Source organism: Tachyglossus aculeatus, chromosome 4 (genome assembly GCF_015852505.1).
Source record: "Tachyglossus aculeatus isolate mTacAcu1 chromosome 4, mTacAcu1.pri, whole genome shotgun sequence".
NCBI classification, from domain to species: Eukaryota; Metazoa; Chordata; class Mammalia; order Monotremata; family Tachyglossidae; genus Tachyglossus; species Tachyglossus aculeatus.
This window is the reverse complement of record NC_052069.1, coordinates 89724946-89740960: the sequence shown is the minus strand read 5'-3', so window position 1 is coordinate 89740960 and position 16015 is coordinate 89724946. Positions and strand designations below refer to the sequence as shown.

General features: G+C 43.8%; 1 protein-coding gene across 1 annotated transcript in view; it reads right to left on the bottom strand.

Annotated features, from left to right (window-relative positions):
- CDH17 (cadherin 17) overlaps positions 1–16015 on the bottom strand; it is an 81276-nt gene that overhangs the window by 55044 nt on the left and 10217 nt on the right. Inside the window, exons 2-4 of the mRNA XM_038745641.1 lie at positions 8534–8629; positions 6153–6290; positions 2471–2609 (exon numbers count right to left, since the gene is read on the bottom strand). Coding sequence (XP_038601569.1) covers positions 2471–2609; positions 6153–6290; positions 8534–8629 — 373 coding nt within the window. The remainder of the gene's footprint in view (positions 1–2470; positions 2610–6152; positions 6291–8533; positions 8630–16015) is intronic.

Genomic DNA, 16015 nt, shown 5'->3' with positions numbered 1-16015 from the left:
ACAGCACTTATGTATGCATATATCTATAATTCTAGTTATTTCTATTGATGCCTGTTTACTTGCTTTGATGTCTGTCTCCCCACTTCTAGGCTGTAAGCCTGGTGTGGGCAGGGATTGTCTCTCTTCATTGCTGAATTGTACTTTGCAAGCACTTAGTACAGTGCTCTGCACACAGTAAGTGCTCAATAAATACAACAATAAATGAATGAATGAACCTGCTGCCCAGATCATCTTCTTGAAATCATGCTCAGCATGCTTTCTCCAGTTCTAAAAACTCCAATGGCTACCAATCCACCGGTGCATCGGCAAAAATCCCACTCTTTCCCTCTTACATATTGGCTTCTTTATCTGCACCCAACCTCCAAATTCACCTTCTTCCTGTACCGCTCACTTTTGACTCTCCTATCTCTAACTCCTCGCTCACATTGTTCCCCTGGCCTGGATCTTCCTACCCTCCAACTCTACCGGACTGCAACTGAGCCCACTGTTGGGTAGGGACTGTCTCTATATGTTGCCAATTTGTACTTCCCAAGCGCTTAGTACAGTGCTCTGCACATAGTAAGTGCTCAATAAATACGATTGATGATGATTGATGATGCAACTCACCCCATCTTCAAGGTCCTCCTAAAAAACCCACTACCCCAGAAGGCTTCCACTGATTAATTTTTCATGGTATTTGATAAGTGCTTACAGTACGCCTGGGAGTATACTAAGCACTGGGATCAACACGAGGTAATCAGGACGGATCCAGTCCATGTCCCACATGGACCTCAAGGTCTTAATCCCCACTTTTCAGATGAGGTACCTGAGGCCCAGAAATGAAGTGACTTACCCAAGGTCACACAGAAGACAAGTGGCAGAGCCAGGATTATAACCCGGGTCCTTCTGACTCCCAGGCTCAGTGGAAAGAGCACGGGCTTTGGAGTCAGAGGTCACGGGTTCAAATCCCAGCTCCACCAATTGTCAGCTGTGTGACTTTGGGCAAGTCACTTCACTTCTCTGGGCCTCAGTTACCTCATCTGTAAAAGGGGGATTAAGACTGTGGGACAATTTGATCATCTTGTAACCTCCCCAGCACTTAGAACAGTGCTTTGCACATAGTAAGCGCTTAACAAATTCCATTATTATTATTATTACCAGGCCATGCTGCTTCCCAAATTCACAAAACCCTAGTCACACCCTCTCAACAGCACCCCTTAGCATTTCCGCATTTTAGATCTCGACTGAGAACATCCTGAATTCCCAACTGGCAGAAGGGCCTTCTGGGCCTTAGGAAAGGCAGCTCAAGCACAGAACACTCCATGAACACTGAGTACCTAAGCCCCCAAAGCAGGGTAAGATATTTTGGTACCCTGGGCCAGGATGCCCCTCTAGACTGTGACCTCATCGTGGGCAGGAATGTGCCTGTTTGTTGTTATAATCTCCTAAGTGCTTAGTACAGGGCTTTGCACACAGTGAGCATTCCATAAGTACGACTGAATGAATGAATGATGCCTCCGGGGAACCTCACAGACCTTCAGAAATTAAGAAGCAGCATGGCCTAGTGGGTAGACCCCAGGCCCGGGAGTCAGAAGGACCTGTGTTCTAATCCTAGCTCCGCCACTTGTCTGCTGTTGCACCTTGGGGAAGTGACTTTTTCTTTCTTTCTTTCAGTCGTATTTATTGAGTGCTTACTGTGTGCAGAGCACTGTACTAAGCGCTTGGGAAGTACAAGTTGGCAACGTATAGAGACGGTCCCTACCCAACAGCGGGCTCACAAGTCTAGAAGGGGGAGACAGACAACAAAACAAAACATATTTTAAAAATAAAATAAATAGAATAGTAAATATGTAGCCCTTACTATGTGCAAAGCACTGTTCTAAGCATTGGGGAGGTTACAAAGTGATCCGGTTGTCCCATATTTATTGAGCGCTTACTGGGTGCACAGCACTGTACTCAGTGCTAGTACAGTGCTCTGCACACAGTAAGCACTCAATAAATACGACTGAATGAATGAGAATATAATCCGACAATAAACGGTCACATTCCCAGCCCACAATGGGCTTACAGTCAAGATTGAGGGAGACAGACTGGTACTTGCTAAGCGCTTACTATGTGCTCTGCGCTTACTATGGAGGCACAAGATAACCAGGTCCCCGTCCCACATGGGGCTCACAGCCTATGTCAGAGGGAGGAGGATTTAATCCCCTCCTCTGTGTAACCTCATCTATAAAATAGGGATTAAAGCTGTGAGCCCCATGTGGGACATAGACTGTCCAACGTGATTAGCTTGTATCGATCCCAGCGGTTAGTACAGTGCCTGAAACATAATCAGCACTTAACAGATACCATTAAAAAAAATTGTGGAGCTTCAGGGAGAATGAGAGGGAATCAACCTGACCTATGAATATGCAACTCAGTGTGAGAAGATCCACTCTGTGCTTCCCCCACTCCTCAATCCCCACTGGGTTCTCGGGACTCTGCTCCTTACCTGGTCGGGAATTCTCTCTCACAGAGCCGTGGTATGATTCCTCCGTGAAAATCGGCTGGTTGTCATTGATGTCTTTTACAATGATAATGACCGGATAAGGGCCCTCGACTGTCTTCCCACTGGCATCCAGACCTGCCACCTAAAAAGGGAGGGAAATAGAAGTCCCAGAGAGAAGCTTTTATTCATTCAGTAGCATTTATTAAGCTCTTACTCTGTGCAGAGCACTCGGATGATGAACCAAGAGAGTCCGGGCTCCTCTAGACTGTAAGCTCACTGCGGACAGGGAATGTGTCTTTTTTCCGTTGTACTCTCCCAAGTGCTTAGAACAATACCACCAGCTGGAAAGCGGGGCAAAGAACCTGCTAATGCTACCAGAGAAGCTGTCGAGTCAAGGGTTCATTCATTCAATCAAATTTATTGAGTGCTTACTGTGTGCATCCCATCCCCCCATCTTACCTCCCTCCCTTCCCCACAGCACCTGTATATATGTATATATGTTTGTACATATTTTTTTTACTCTATTTATTTATTTATTTAATTTATTTGTACATACCTATTCTATTTATTTTATTTTGTTAGTATGGTTTTGTTCTCTGTCTCCCCCTTTTAGACTGTGAGCCCACTGTTGGGTAGGGACTGTCTCTATATGTTGCCAATTTGTACTTCCCAAGTGCTTAGTACAGTGCTCTGCACATAGTAAGCGCTCAATAAATACGATTGATGATAATGATGTGCAGAGTCCTGTAGTTAGCGCTGGGGGAGCACAATAGAACAATGAAGACATTCCCTGCCCACAGTGAGCTCACAATCTAGAAAGGGAAACAGACATTAATCTAAATAAATAAATGACAGATATGTACATAAGTGCTGTGGGCCTGGGAGAGGGAATGAATAAAGGGAGCAAGTCAGGGTGATGCAGAAGGGAGTGGGAGAAGAGGAAAGGAGGACTTAGTCAAGGAAGGCCTCTTGGAAGAGATGTGTCTTCGATAACGCTTTGAAAGAGGGGCGAGTCATTGTTTGTTAGATTTGAGGAGGGACGGCATTTCCAGGCCAGAGGGAGGATGTGAGTGAGGGTTCGGTGGCAAGATAGAGAAGATGGAGGCACAGTGAGAAGGTTAACATTAGAGGAGTAAAGTGTACGGGCTGGGTTGTAGTAGAAGAGTAGTGAGGTGAGGTAGGAGGGGGAAAGGTGACTGACTGCTTTAAAGCCAACGGTGAGGAGTCCTTATCCCTGCTCTTCCACTTGTACCTTGGGCAAATATTACAGACCTTCTCTGTGCCTCAGTTCCCTCATCTGCAAAATGGGGGTTCAAAACCTGTTCTACCTCCTACTTAGAAGACTGTGTATCCCTATGGGTCCTGATGATCGTGTACCCTCACCAGTCCTTAGTACAGTACTTGTCACATAATAAGAGCTTAACAAATACCGCAATTATTATTATTAATTATTACAGGCCCAGTAGGCTGATATGGCTGCTCTTGATTGTATGGGTCTTTCTCAGAGTGGCTTCTATGCCAAGAGCACTTAGTCCAGTGCTCTGCACATACTGAAAAAAACCCACCAACGATGAAAACCTGAGTATCCCTCCAAAGTAGCAAGGGCAAGGAGGTGTTAGTTTTCCCCATGGATAGATCACAAGCCTGCAGTCAGAAGGTTATGTGCTCTAATCCCGGCTCTGCCACTTAAAAAAAAAAAAAAAAAAAAAAAAAATAATAATAATAATAATAGCATTTATTAAGCACTTGCTATGTGCAAAGCACTGTTCTAAGTGCTGGGGAGGTTACAAGGTGATCAGGTTGTCCCACCGGGGGCTCACAGTCTTCATCCCCATTTTACAGATGAGGGTAACTGAGGCACAGAGAAATTAAGTGACTTGCCCAAAGTCACACAACTGACAAGTGGCAGAGCTGGGATTTGAACCCATGACCTCTGACTCCAAAGCCTGGGTTCTTTCCACTGAGCCATGCTGCTTCTAGACTGTGAGCCCATTGTTGGGTAGGGACCGCCTCTATAAGTTGCCAACTTGTACTTCCCAAGGGCTTAGTACAGTGCTCTGCACACAGTAAGCACTCAATAAATATGACTGACTGACTGAATGAATGAATGAATGAATGAATGATGTGAAAAAGGGATGAGGAAGGAGGGTAGATTCCGGCTAGGAGTGGAAGATGATTCCTCACAAAACCAGAGCAGCAGAAAACCCTTGGCATGTCCTGGGGTAAGCGCATCTCCTCCAAGAGGCCTTCCCCTACTCAATCAATCAATCAATCGTATTTATTGAGCGCTTACTGTGTGCAGAGCACTGTACTAAGTGCTTGGGAAGTACAAGTTGGCAACATATAGAGACAGTCCCTACCCAACAGTGGGCTCAACTCATTTGCTCTTCTCCCACTCCCTTCTGTGTCACCCTTGCACTTGGATTTGCTCCCTTTCTTCATGCATCTCTTAGCACCGCTGCACTTACATACATATCCATAATTTATTTAGAGTAATGTGTGTCTCCCCCTCTAGACTGTAAGCTTGTTGTGAACCGGGAACCTGTCTACCAACTCTTTTAGTTTGATAATATTAATAATAACAATAATAATAGTATTTGTTATGCATTTACTACGTGCCAAGCACTGTTCTAAGCACTGGGGTAAAGACAAGGTAATCAGGTTGCCCCATGTGGGGCTCACAGTCTAAATCCCTGAGAAGCACCGGGGCCTAGTGGCATAAGTCACTTCACTTCTCTGTGCCTCAGTTACCTCATCTGTAAAATGGGGATTAGAACTGTGAGCCCCCCGTGGGACAACCTGATCACCTTATAACCTCCCCAGCGCTTGGAACAGTGCTTTGCAGATAGTAAGCGCTTAACAAATACCATCATTATTATCATTATTAGTATAAGCACAAGCTTGGGAGTTAGAGGATGTGGATTCTCAAGCCGGTTCTGCCACTTGTCTGCTGTGTGACTTTGGGCAAGTCGCTTCACTTCTCTGTGCCTCAGTTACCTCATCTGTAAAATGGGGATTAAGACTGTGAGCCCCACATGGGACAAACTGATTACCTTGTATCCACCCCAGTACTTCGAACAGTGCTTGGCACATAGTAGGTGCTTAACAAATACCATAATTATTATAAGTACATATGAAGTAACTGAGGCACAGAGAGGTTAAGTGACTTGCCCAAGGTCACACAGCAGCAAGTGGTGGAGCCAAGATTAGAACGCACATCTTCTGACTCCAAGCCTGTGCTCTTGGCATTCTGCATGCATATTCCAAGCATTTAGTGCAGTGTTCTGCACACAAGTGCTCAGTACTGTGTGCTCTGCACACAGTAAGCGCTCAATAAATACGGTTGAATTAATTATTTATTAATGGCATTCGTTAAGCACTTACTATGTGTGAAGCACTGTTCTAAGCGCCGGGGAGGTTACAAGGTGATTGATTGATTGATGAGCAAACGCTCCTGGGTAAAATCGGAAAAATACGAGTTTGATTCTTTTGGTCAGAAAGTTGAAAGCAGTATGTCTCCTGAGCTGACTGCAGGGGAGACTGGAAACAAAACAGTTATGCTTAAGTGAAAGGGAGGCTTGCAAGTGAGTTCATCAGCATCAGAAGAGTGGGAATTTCCTGGATTAGATTATGTGTCGGGATAGGGGTGAGGGATACGGAATCTGTGCTCTTTGTTTCTGTTCACCTGGAGCCTGTGGGCAGATCTCTTCTCCCAGTCAAGAGTTCCATTGAGATACAGCCACCCGTTTTCTGCTTTGATGTGAATGATGCCATCTGTTTCACCAGTCAGCATGACCGTCTGGGCAGGAGGATTGGCCTTAAACTGCAAGGAGGAAGAAAAACGGGGCATTGTGAGGAAAGATCCAGAGAACTTCAGCAACTGGTTTGTTTTCCTCACCAATTTGCTCTTTCGAGATGTGTGGGAAGTCAAAAAAAACCCAAACAATAAACTTATTAAGGAAATCCCCCTGTCTTGTCTTATGCTGTCAAGTTGTCCCTGAACCATGGTGACTGCATGGACACATCCCTCCCAGAACGTCCCACCTCCATCTGCCATTGTTCTGGTAGTGTATCCATAGACTCTTCTTGGTCAAAATAAGGGGTTTACCATCACCTTCTTCCGCACAGTAAACTCGAGTCTCTGCCCTCGACTGTCTCCCCTGATGCTTGCTGCCCAGCACAGGAGAGTTTTGACTTGTAGCAGACTGCCTTCCACTTGTTAGCCACCGCCCAAGCTAGGAATGGAATGGGTATGTCCTCCTTGATTCTACCTCCCATAACCAAAATTGGTAGTTTACCAGAAATTATCCAGGTGCCATCCTGAGAGGGTAATCCTATAGTACCAAATGCCTAAAAATGAAAGTCTTTTTTTTTTCTTTCAGATTGTAGCCAAGGATGACTTAAGTCATACAGCACTAATTCTATTTGTTCTGACGACTTGATACCTGTCCACATAATAATAATAATAATGGCATTTGTTAAGCGCTTACTATGTGTGAAGCACTGTTCTAAGCGCTGGGAGGGATACAAGGTGATCAGGTTGTCCGATGGGGCGCTCAGTCTTTAACCCCCATTTTTACAGATGAGGTAACTGAGGCTCAGAGAAGTGAAGTGACTTGCCCAAGGTCACACAGCAGACATGTGGCAGAGCTGGGATACGAACCCATGACCTCGGACTCCCAAGCCCGGGCTCTTTCCACTGAGCCACACTGCTTCTATGACTTACTTGCATGGTTACTTACTTGAATACTGCATGCAGAGATGATATACAGTACCACACACGTTCAAGTATAAGGATTCTACTCTGATATACATCAAGATCACATTTTTCAATCCCAGGTTAGAGTTTGTGTGCAGGAATAAGTTCCTGAGTTTTTTTTTAATTGGCTATTACAAATGAAAAACGACACCGACTTCCCACATGTAAGAGGTGGATATCACTGCTACAGGTACCTCTCTAGATCATTTAATTCTCTTACGTTTTCGAGATGTTTCCAAGTTACCTACATGTTTTATTTTGTCGTCTGTCTCCCCCTTCTAGACTGTGAGCCCATTTTTGGATAGGGACCATCTCTATATGTTGCCAACTTGTACTTCTCAAGCACTTAGTACAGTGCTCTGCACACAGTAAGCGCTCAATAAATACGATTGAATTAATTAATAATGGCATTTGTTAAGCACTTACTACGTGCGAAGCACTGTTCTAGGCGCTGGGGAGGTTACAAGGTGATCAGGTTGTCCCACGGGGGGGGGGGCTCACAGTCTTAATCCCCACTTTACAGATGAGATCACTGAGGCACCGAGAAGTTAAGTGACTTGCCCAAAGTCACACAGCTGGCAATTGGCAGATCCGGGATTTGAACCCATGATCTCTGACTCCAAAGCCCGGGCTCTTTCCACTGAACCATGGGAATGAATGATAACTTTGGTAGGACGATGCACAGAGAAGATTGTTCATTCATTCAATCGTATTTAATGAGCGCTTACTGTGTGCACAGCACTGTACTAAGCACTTGGGAAGTACAAGTTGGCAACATATAGAGACGGTTGTTGGAGCTGAACAACTGATGGGGGAGGATATGTTTCTTAAACGGCCCAATCCCTCCTATTCTACATACTGAATAGCTCTGCTATTATCGGGATATCCAACCCTGGGGAACTAGCTTGCTTTCTACCAAAGGCAGGTGGTATTCTGCATTGGAGTTTAATATTTTTAATATGCAGAAGAATGTCACAATCTCTGCTCGGAATCATGGTGGGTCAACCCTGGTGCCCTGAGAGGCACAAAGTAGTTTCATCAGGCTTCACATTCAGAATTCACAATGTCCGTTGATGTCCACGCTAGATCAGCGTTTAATCCGACACTCAGAATCTAGATCCCTGCACACAACCTCTCACCTCCCTTCCCTTCCATGTAATTTAGACTGGGAGAGTTCATTTGATAAAGAGATTTGTCATTCCTCTATTTAAAAAGGCTTATTGCCTCACTGCGGTATAATAGGAGTCAAAGTTCATCAAATAGTACCTACTGCATCAAGACAGCTACGGCCCAGGGATAATCATTACCTGGAATATTCCTCGTTCTGAGGTACCTTCCGGAATTGTGAAATTCATGGGCTTCAGGGGACCACTAAAGTTAATGTCTTCACTGTATCCAATGGTCTGGTACAGAAAAGGAAAGGGAAAAAGAGAAAATAAAATTTAGATTTAGGTTGAGTCTTCAAGGGCCAACATTAGGCTGGAAAAAACATGCAAGATGCGCATTTCTTAATAGAAATCTGTTATTTGCAAAGTAACAGGTTCACGTTTTACTCCTTTTTTACGAAAATTCAGTGTGAAAGAACTGAAAAGCATTAGGGTAATGTCATATCAGAAGGGTTTGTTGGGTTTTTTTCTTGTGGGATTACAAAACCGAAAGTAGTGCCATTTCTGGGTTTGAACAACATTCTATTCAGCCCAAGATTCTGTCTCCCAGAAGTCTGAATAAATCAAGTATCTGCACCTCAACCATCTGTTTCCAGGGACGTAAGCATAATAGTATTTGTTATGCACTTCCTTTGTGCCAAACACTGAACTAAACACTTTGGTAGATACAAGACAATCAAGTCAGACACGATCCCTGTTCCACGTGAGGCTAACAGTCGAAGTAGGAGATGGAACGGATATTTAATCACCATTTTACAGATGAGGACCCTGAGTAACAGGGAAGTGAAGTGACTTGTTCACTGTCACGTAGCAGGTGGAATCGGAATTACTCCAATATGATTGCCTTGTATCTACCCTAGCATTTAGCACAGTGTTTGACACATAGTAAGTGCTCAATTCATACTACAGTTATTATTATAACTGTATTATTATTATTATATTATAATATATATTAATTATTAAATATATATTTATATAATATTATATATAATTATATTGTATATAATATAATTGTATAATTATTATTATTCAGGGAGATTTCGGACTGTTCCCACAGCTGAGAAGCAGTGTGGCTTAGTGGAAAGAGCGTGGGCTTGGGAGGCAGAGGATGTGGGTTCTAATTCCGGCTCCACCGCTTGTCTGCTGTGTAATCTTGGGCAAGCCACTTTGCTTCTCTGCACCTCGGTTACATCATCTGGAAAATGGGACTAAGACTGTGAGCCTCACGTGGGACAAACTGCTTACCTTGTATCTACCCCACCACTAGGGATTTTCTCTCTTTATTGCTGTACTGTTCTTTCCAAGTGCTTAGTACACGCTTAGCACACGGTAAGCGCTCAATAAGTACGATAGAATGGACTCAGATCCCTTGATTCTGGGCTTGTGCTCTTTCCACTGGGCCACACTGTTTTTTCTATAATGGAATGATGACTCTGTGGAGGACTTTCAGGTGGGACAAGGGTCAAATGGCTTCAGAATCATTAGTCCGGTTCCAAGGTCACCCTTTCTAATAATAATAATGGCATTTATTAAGCACTTACTATGTGCAAAGCACTGTTCTAAGTGCTAGGGAGGTTACAAGGTGATCCGGTTGTCCCACAGGGGGGCTCACAGTCTTAATCCCCATTTTACAGATGAGGGAACTGAGGCCCAGAGAAGTTAAGTGACTTTCCCAAAGTCACACAGCTGACAAATGGTGGAGCCGGGATTTGTACTCTGTAAATCTCAAAAGGAACAAGAGAGCTATAGAAATTGACTTCCCCAAATTTATAATAATAATAATTGTGGTATTTGTTAAGCACTGACTATGTGCCAGGCACTATACTAAGCACTAGGGTTATAAACAAGGTAATCGGGTTGAACTACAGCTAATTGTCCCACATGGGGCTCCCAGTCTTAATCCCCATTTTACCGATGGGGCAACAGAGGCACAGAGAAGCTAAGTGACTTGCCCAAGGTCACCTAGCAGACAAGTGGCGGAGCTGGGATTAGAACCCAGGTCCCTCTGACTCCCGGGCCTATGCTCTATGTGAGCCCACTGTTGGGTAGGGACTGTCTCCATATGTTGCCAACTTGTACTTCCCAAGTGCTTAGTACAGTGCTCTGCACACAGTAAGCGCTCAATAAATACGATTGATGATGATGATACTAGGCCATGCTGCTTCAAAGCTATTAACTAAAACAAAAATTACCATCATAATAATAACAGTGATTATGGATGTTTCTTTTGGCAAATCAGATGGGTAGGGACCGTCTCCATATGTTGCCAACTTGTACTTCCCAAGTGCTTAGTACAGTGCTCTGCGCACAGTAAGCCCTCAATAAATGCAATTGAATAAATAAAGGGTGGTGTACCTAGCCAAGCAGCAAATCTGTTGTTAAACCATCATTATCAATGGAATTTATTGAGTGCCTACTAAGTGCAGAGCACTGTACTAAGTGAATGGGAGGGTACAACAGAATTGGCAGACAAGTTCCCGGCCCACCACAAGCTTACAGCCTAGAGGGTAAGGCAGACATTAATATGAATGAGTAATTTATAATATATAATTCAAAGCTGTGTTTCCAAGTGCTGTGGGGTTGAGGGTGAAGAGAATATCACTCAGTGGAAAGAGCACGGGCTTGGGACTCAGAGGGCATGGGTTCTAATCCCGGCTCTGCCGCTTAGCTGTGTGACTTTGGGCAAGTCACGTCACTTCTCTGGGCCTCGGTTACCTCATCTGGAAAATGGGGATGAAGACTGTGAGCCCCACGTGGGACAACCTGATCACCTTGTATCTTCCCCAGAGCTTAGAACAGTGCTTTGCACATAGTAAGTGCTTAATAAATGCCATCATTATTATTATTATATCTTCCCCAGCGCTTAGAACAGTGCTTTGCACACAATAAGCACTTAACAAATGCCATCATCTTCATCATCATCATATCAAATACCCAAAAGTCACAGATCTAAGTGCATAGACACTGAGAGAGGAAGTCAGGGAAAAGAGAGCTTAATCAAACCAATAGTAATATTTAGGTGTTTAAAAGAACTCATTAGTTGTGAGACTGGAAGTAAGATTAAGGTTAGGTTTGGGTTAAGAGTGGGATAGGGAAAGGGTGAGGGTAGGGTTTGGCATTAGGGTGAGGATTGTGTTAATGTTAGGATATCAGTGAGGTTAAAAATAGGGGTAAAGCTTTCTGTCACTGGTTGGTACTTTATACAGTCAGGCAATTGTACAAATATTTGATAAATGACTGATCATTGATTGACTTTCAAGTCATTTCATTTACAATGGAAAGGACAATACCATAAAATTGATTTATTATATTGACACAGGGGAAGCAGCATGGCCTAGTGGATAGAACACAGGCCCGGGAGTCAGAAGGACCTGAGTTCTAATCCTGCTTCTCCGCCAATAGTCAGCTGTGTGACTTTGGGCAAGTCACTTCACTTTTCTGTGCCTCAGTTCCCTCATCTGTAAAATGGGGATGGAGACTGGGAGCAACAAGTGGAACAGGGACTGTGTCCAACCTCCTACCTCACCTCGCTACACTTCTACGACAACCCAGTCCATACATTCACTTTTCTAACGCTATCCTTCTCAGTGTGGCTCTATCTTGCCTATCACGCTGATGACCCCTCGCCTCCTGCCTCTGGCCTGGAATGCCCTCCTTCCTCAAATGATAGTAATAATAATAATAATGATGATGGCATTTATTAAGCGCTTACTATGTGCAAAGCACTGTTCTAAGCTCTGGGGAGGATAAAAAGTGATTAGGTTGTTCCACGTGGGGCTCACAGACTTAATCCCCATTTTACAGATGAGGGAACTGAGGCACAGAGAAGTCAAGTAACTTGCCCAAAGTCACACAGCTGACAAGTGGCGGAGCCGGGATTTGAACCCATGACCTCTGACTCCAAAGCCCGTGCTCTTTCCACTGAGCCACGCTGCTTCTCAAATCCAACAGACAGGCACTCTAGTCACGGGGTAGACAATCACTCTACCCCGCTTCAAAGCCTTATTGAAGGCACACCTCCTCCAAGAGGCCTTCCCTAAGCCCCTCCTTTCCTCTTCTCCCATTCCCTGATTTTCTACTTTTTCCCTTTGTTCTTCCCCCTTCCCAGCCCCACAGCACTTAGGTACCACATCTGTACTTTATTTATTCATATCAATATCTGTCTTCCCCTCTCTAGACTGTAAGCTCATTCTGGGCAGGGAATGTGTCTGTTTAACGTTGTATTGTACTCTCCCAAGCACTTAGTACAGTGCTCAATGCACAGTGCATGCTCAATAAATACTATCATCATCATCAATTGTATTTATTGAGCGCTTAGTATGTGCAGAGCACTGTACTAAGCGCTTGGGAAGTACAAATTGGCAACGTATAGAGACAGTCCCTACCCAACAGTGGGCTCACAGTCTAAAAGGGGGAGACAGAGAACGAAACCAAACATACTAACAAAATAAAATAGAATAGATATGTACAAGTAAAATAAATAAATAAATAGAGTAATAAATATGTACAAACATATATACATATATACAGTAGTATAAATACTACTGATTAAATGAATGTATGAATAAATTAGCTTGTATCTACCCCAGCACTTAGAACAGTGCCAGGCACATGGGGGCTCACAGTCTTAATCCCCATTTTACAGACGAGGTAACTGAGGCACAGAGAAGTTAAGTGACTTGCCCAAAGTCACAAAGCTGACAACTGTCGGAGCTGGGGTTTGAACCCATGACTTCTGACTCCAGAGCCTGTGCTCTTTCCACTGAGCCACATTGCTTCTTTTCCTCCAGAATTTTCAAAGATCAGTCAGTGGTGTTTATTGAGCACTTACAATGGTGCAGTGCACTGTACTAAGGACTTGGGAGAGTACAACAGAATTAGTAGACATGTTCCCTGCCCATAACGAGATTACACTCTTGTGGGGGAGGCAGACATTCATATGAAGAAATAAGTAACTTGAAATGTACAATTTAAAGATATGTATATAAGTGAGTCCATTGTAGTCTACAGTCACATCATAAAAACGTGATGATGTATCTCTCTGGTCTGGTCAGAGGCTATAGCAGGAGAATTAGCTTCTTGGAAAAGGAAGAGCATCAAAGTATGGCATTTATCTTGGCAAATGGGATATCCAGATATAGTAGTTAAATATCTCAGAACTGGGATTTCATTGAAGACTGACTTCAATTTGAAAGGCAATGCTTCTAAGGCCTGTCACATAACCAACCACATGTTTTGTTGTCTAGACTGTGAGCCCATTGTTGGTTAGGGACTGTCTCTATATGTTGCTGACTTGTACTTCCGAAGTGCTTAGTACAGTGGTCTGCACACAGTAAGCACTCAATAAATACAATTGAATGAATGAATGAACCAAGAGAAGCTTTTTTTTAAATCTTCAAGAGCAGAGGACTATACTGTATCACTGTCTCATATTGTCATACAGTGCAAGGACCAGATTAAGTGGAGAAAAAATGGTACAAAGAGAATAAATCTGCATATATCCAGAACAAAGATGAAAAAAAGCAAATCCGTTACTCCAAACCTTCAAAAAAATCATACAAAGAAGAGGGGACATACAAAGTACCGCTTGACTTGCTGTTTCAAAGAAGCCAAGAGCACAAACAGATAAAGGGGAAATTTCAGTGGCAGAGAGGAGTTAGGAAGGAAGATGAGGAGTTCAGTTTGCGTGTCACATGTAGAGTTTGTGGTGCCAGAGGGACACACATGTAGAGATGTCCTGGGGGCCAGAGTAAATGCAAGATTGCAGAGGAGAGTATGTCAGGGCTAGCAAAGTAGACTTGGCCTTTATTCGCTTAGGGATCATAGTTGAAGCATGGATGAGATGAGACTTGGCTCCTCTACTTGCCTTACATGTTACCTTGGGCAAGTCACTCAACTTCCCTGTGCCTCAGTTTCCTCAACGTAAAATGGGGATTAAATGCAGGCTCTTCCTTTTAGGTCATGAGCCCTATATCAGACAGGGACTGTGTCCATTCTGATTATCTTGTATCTACTCTAGTACTTAGCACAGTGCTTGGCACCTCTTGAATGCTTAATGAATACCATCCTTAGTATTATTCCTAATGATATTATTATTATTAATAATAATAATGATGGTATTTATTAAGCACTTACTAAGTGCCAAGCACTGTTCTAAGCTCTGGGGTGGATACAAGGTCATCAGTTTGTCCCCCGTGGGGCTCACAGTCTTCATCTCCATTTTACAGATGAGGTGACTGAGGCACAGAGCAGTGAAGTGACTTGCCCAGGGTCACACAGCAGACAAGTGGTGGATATTATTACCATACATCCGGGATTACAGATAAAGTGAGAGGTCAAGTCTCCCCTTCTGCAGCATAGAGGTGGTAATTGAAGCTGTGAGAGTGGTTGAGTTCAATAAATAGCATTAGTTGATTGATTAATGAGTTCCCCAAGAGAATGACTGTAAACTGAGAAGAGAAAGGAATACAAAATGGAGTCTTGAGGGACGCCCACCTTTAGGGAGTGAGAGGCAGAGAAAGAGCTGGTGAAAGTTGGACAGGTACTGGCCAGAGAAGTAAGAGGAGATCAATAGATGACTGTCAGAAACAACGTTGGATGATGTTTCCAAGAGAAAAGTCATCTGCAATGAAAAGCCAGCCAAGAGATCAAGGAAAATTAGCATAGAGTAGGAATCTGAGGGTGGAGAAGGATTGATAATAATAATAATGATAATGATGGCATTTATTAAGTGCTTACTATGTGCAAAGCACTGTTCTAAGCACTGGGGAGGTTACAAGGTGATCAGGTCATCCTACGTGGGGCTCACAGTCTTAATCCCTATTTTACAGATGAGGTAACTGAGGCCCAGAGAAGTGAAGTGACTTGCCCAAAGTCACACAGCTGACAATTGGCGGAGCCGGGATTTGAACCCACGACCTCTGACTCCACAGCCCGGGCTCTTTCCGCTCAGCCACGCTGCTCGGAGTGGGATTCAGAGAAGGCTTTTTTTTTTAGGGTAGGGGAAACATAAGAGTGTTTGAAGGAAGAGAGAAAATAAACTGGTGGGGATTAAAAGTTAGTCAAGAAAGGCTTCCTATAGGTGATATGACGGCTGGGAAAGTAGTGGTCTGGCAGAGGAGGAGAGCATGGCCTAGAGGATAGAGATGGGCCTGGGAATCAGAAGGTCATGGGTTCTAATCCTTACTCCTCCACTTGTCTGCTGTGTGATTTGGGGCAAGTCACCTCACTTCCCTGTGCCTCAGTTACCTCATCTGACTGAGACTGTGAGTCCCTTATGGAACAGGGACTGTATACAACCTGATTGGTTTGTATCTACCCCGTGCTTAGAACAGTGCTTGGCACATAGTAAGTGCTCAAAAAGTACCATAATATTTAAGCTCTTAGTACAGTGCTCTGCACACAGTAAGTGCTTAATAAATGAGATTGAATCAAAGGAGGAGAGACTTCAGGCAGGAAAAACTTTTATTGTGAGCAGGGATTGTGTCTGTTATGTTATACTGTACTCTCCCAGGTGCTTAGTACAGTGCTCTGCACACAGTAAGTTCTCAATGAATATGACTGATTGATTGAAGAAGGATGTGAGCAAGAGGATGGTGGGGGGTTGTTGCTAAAGCAACAACA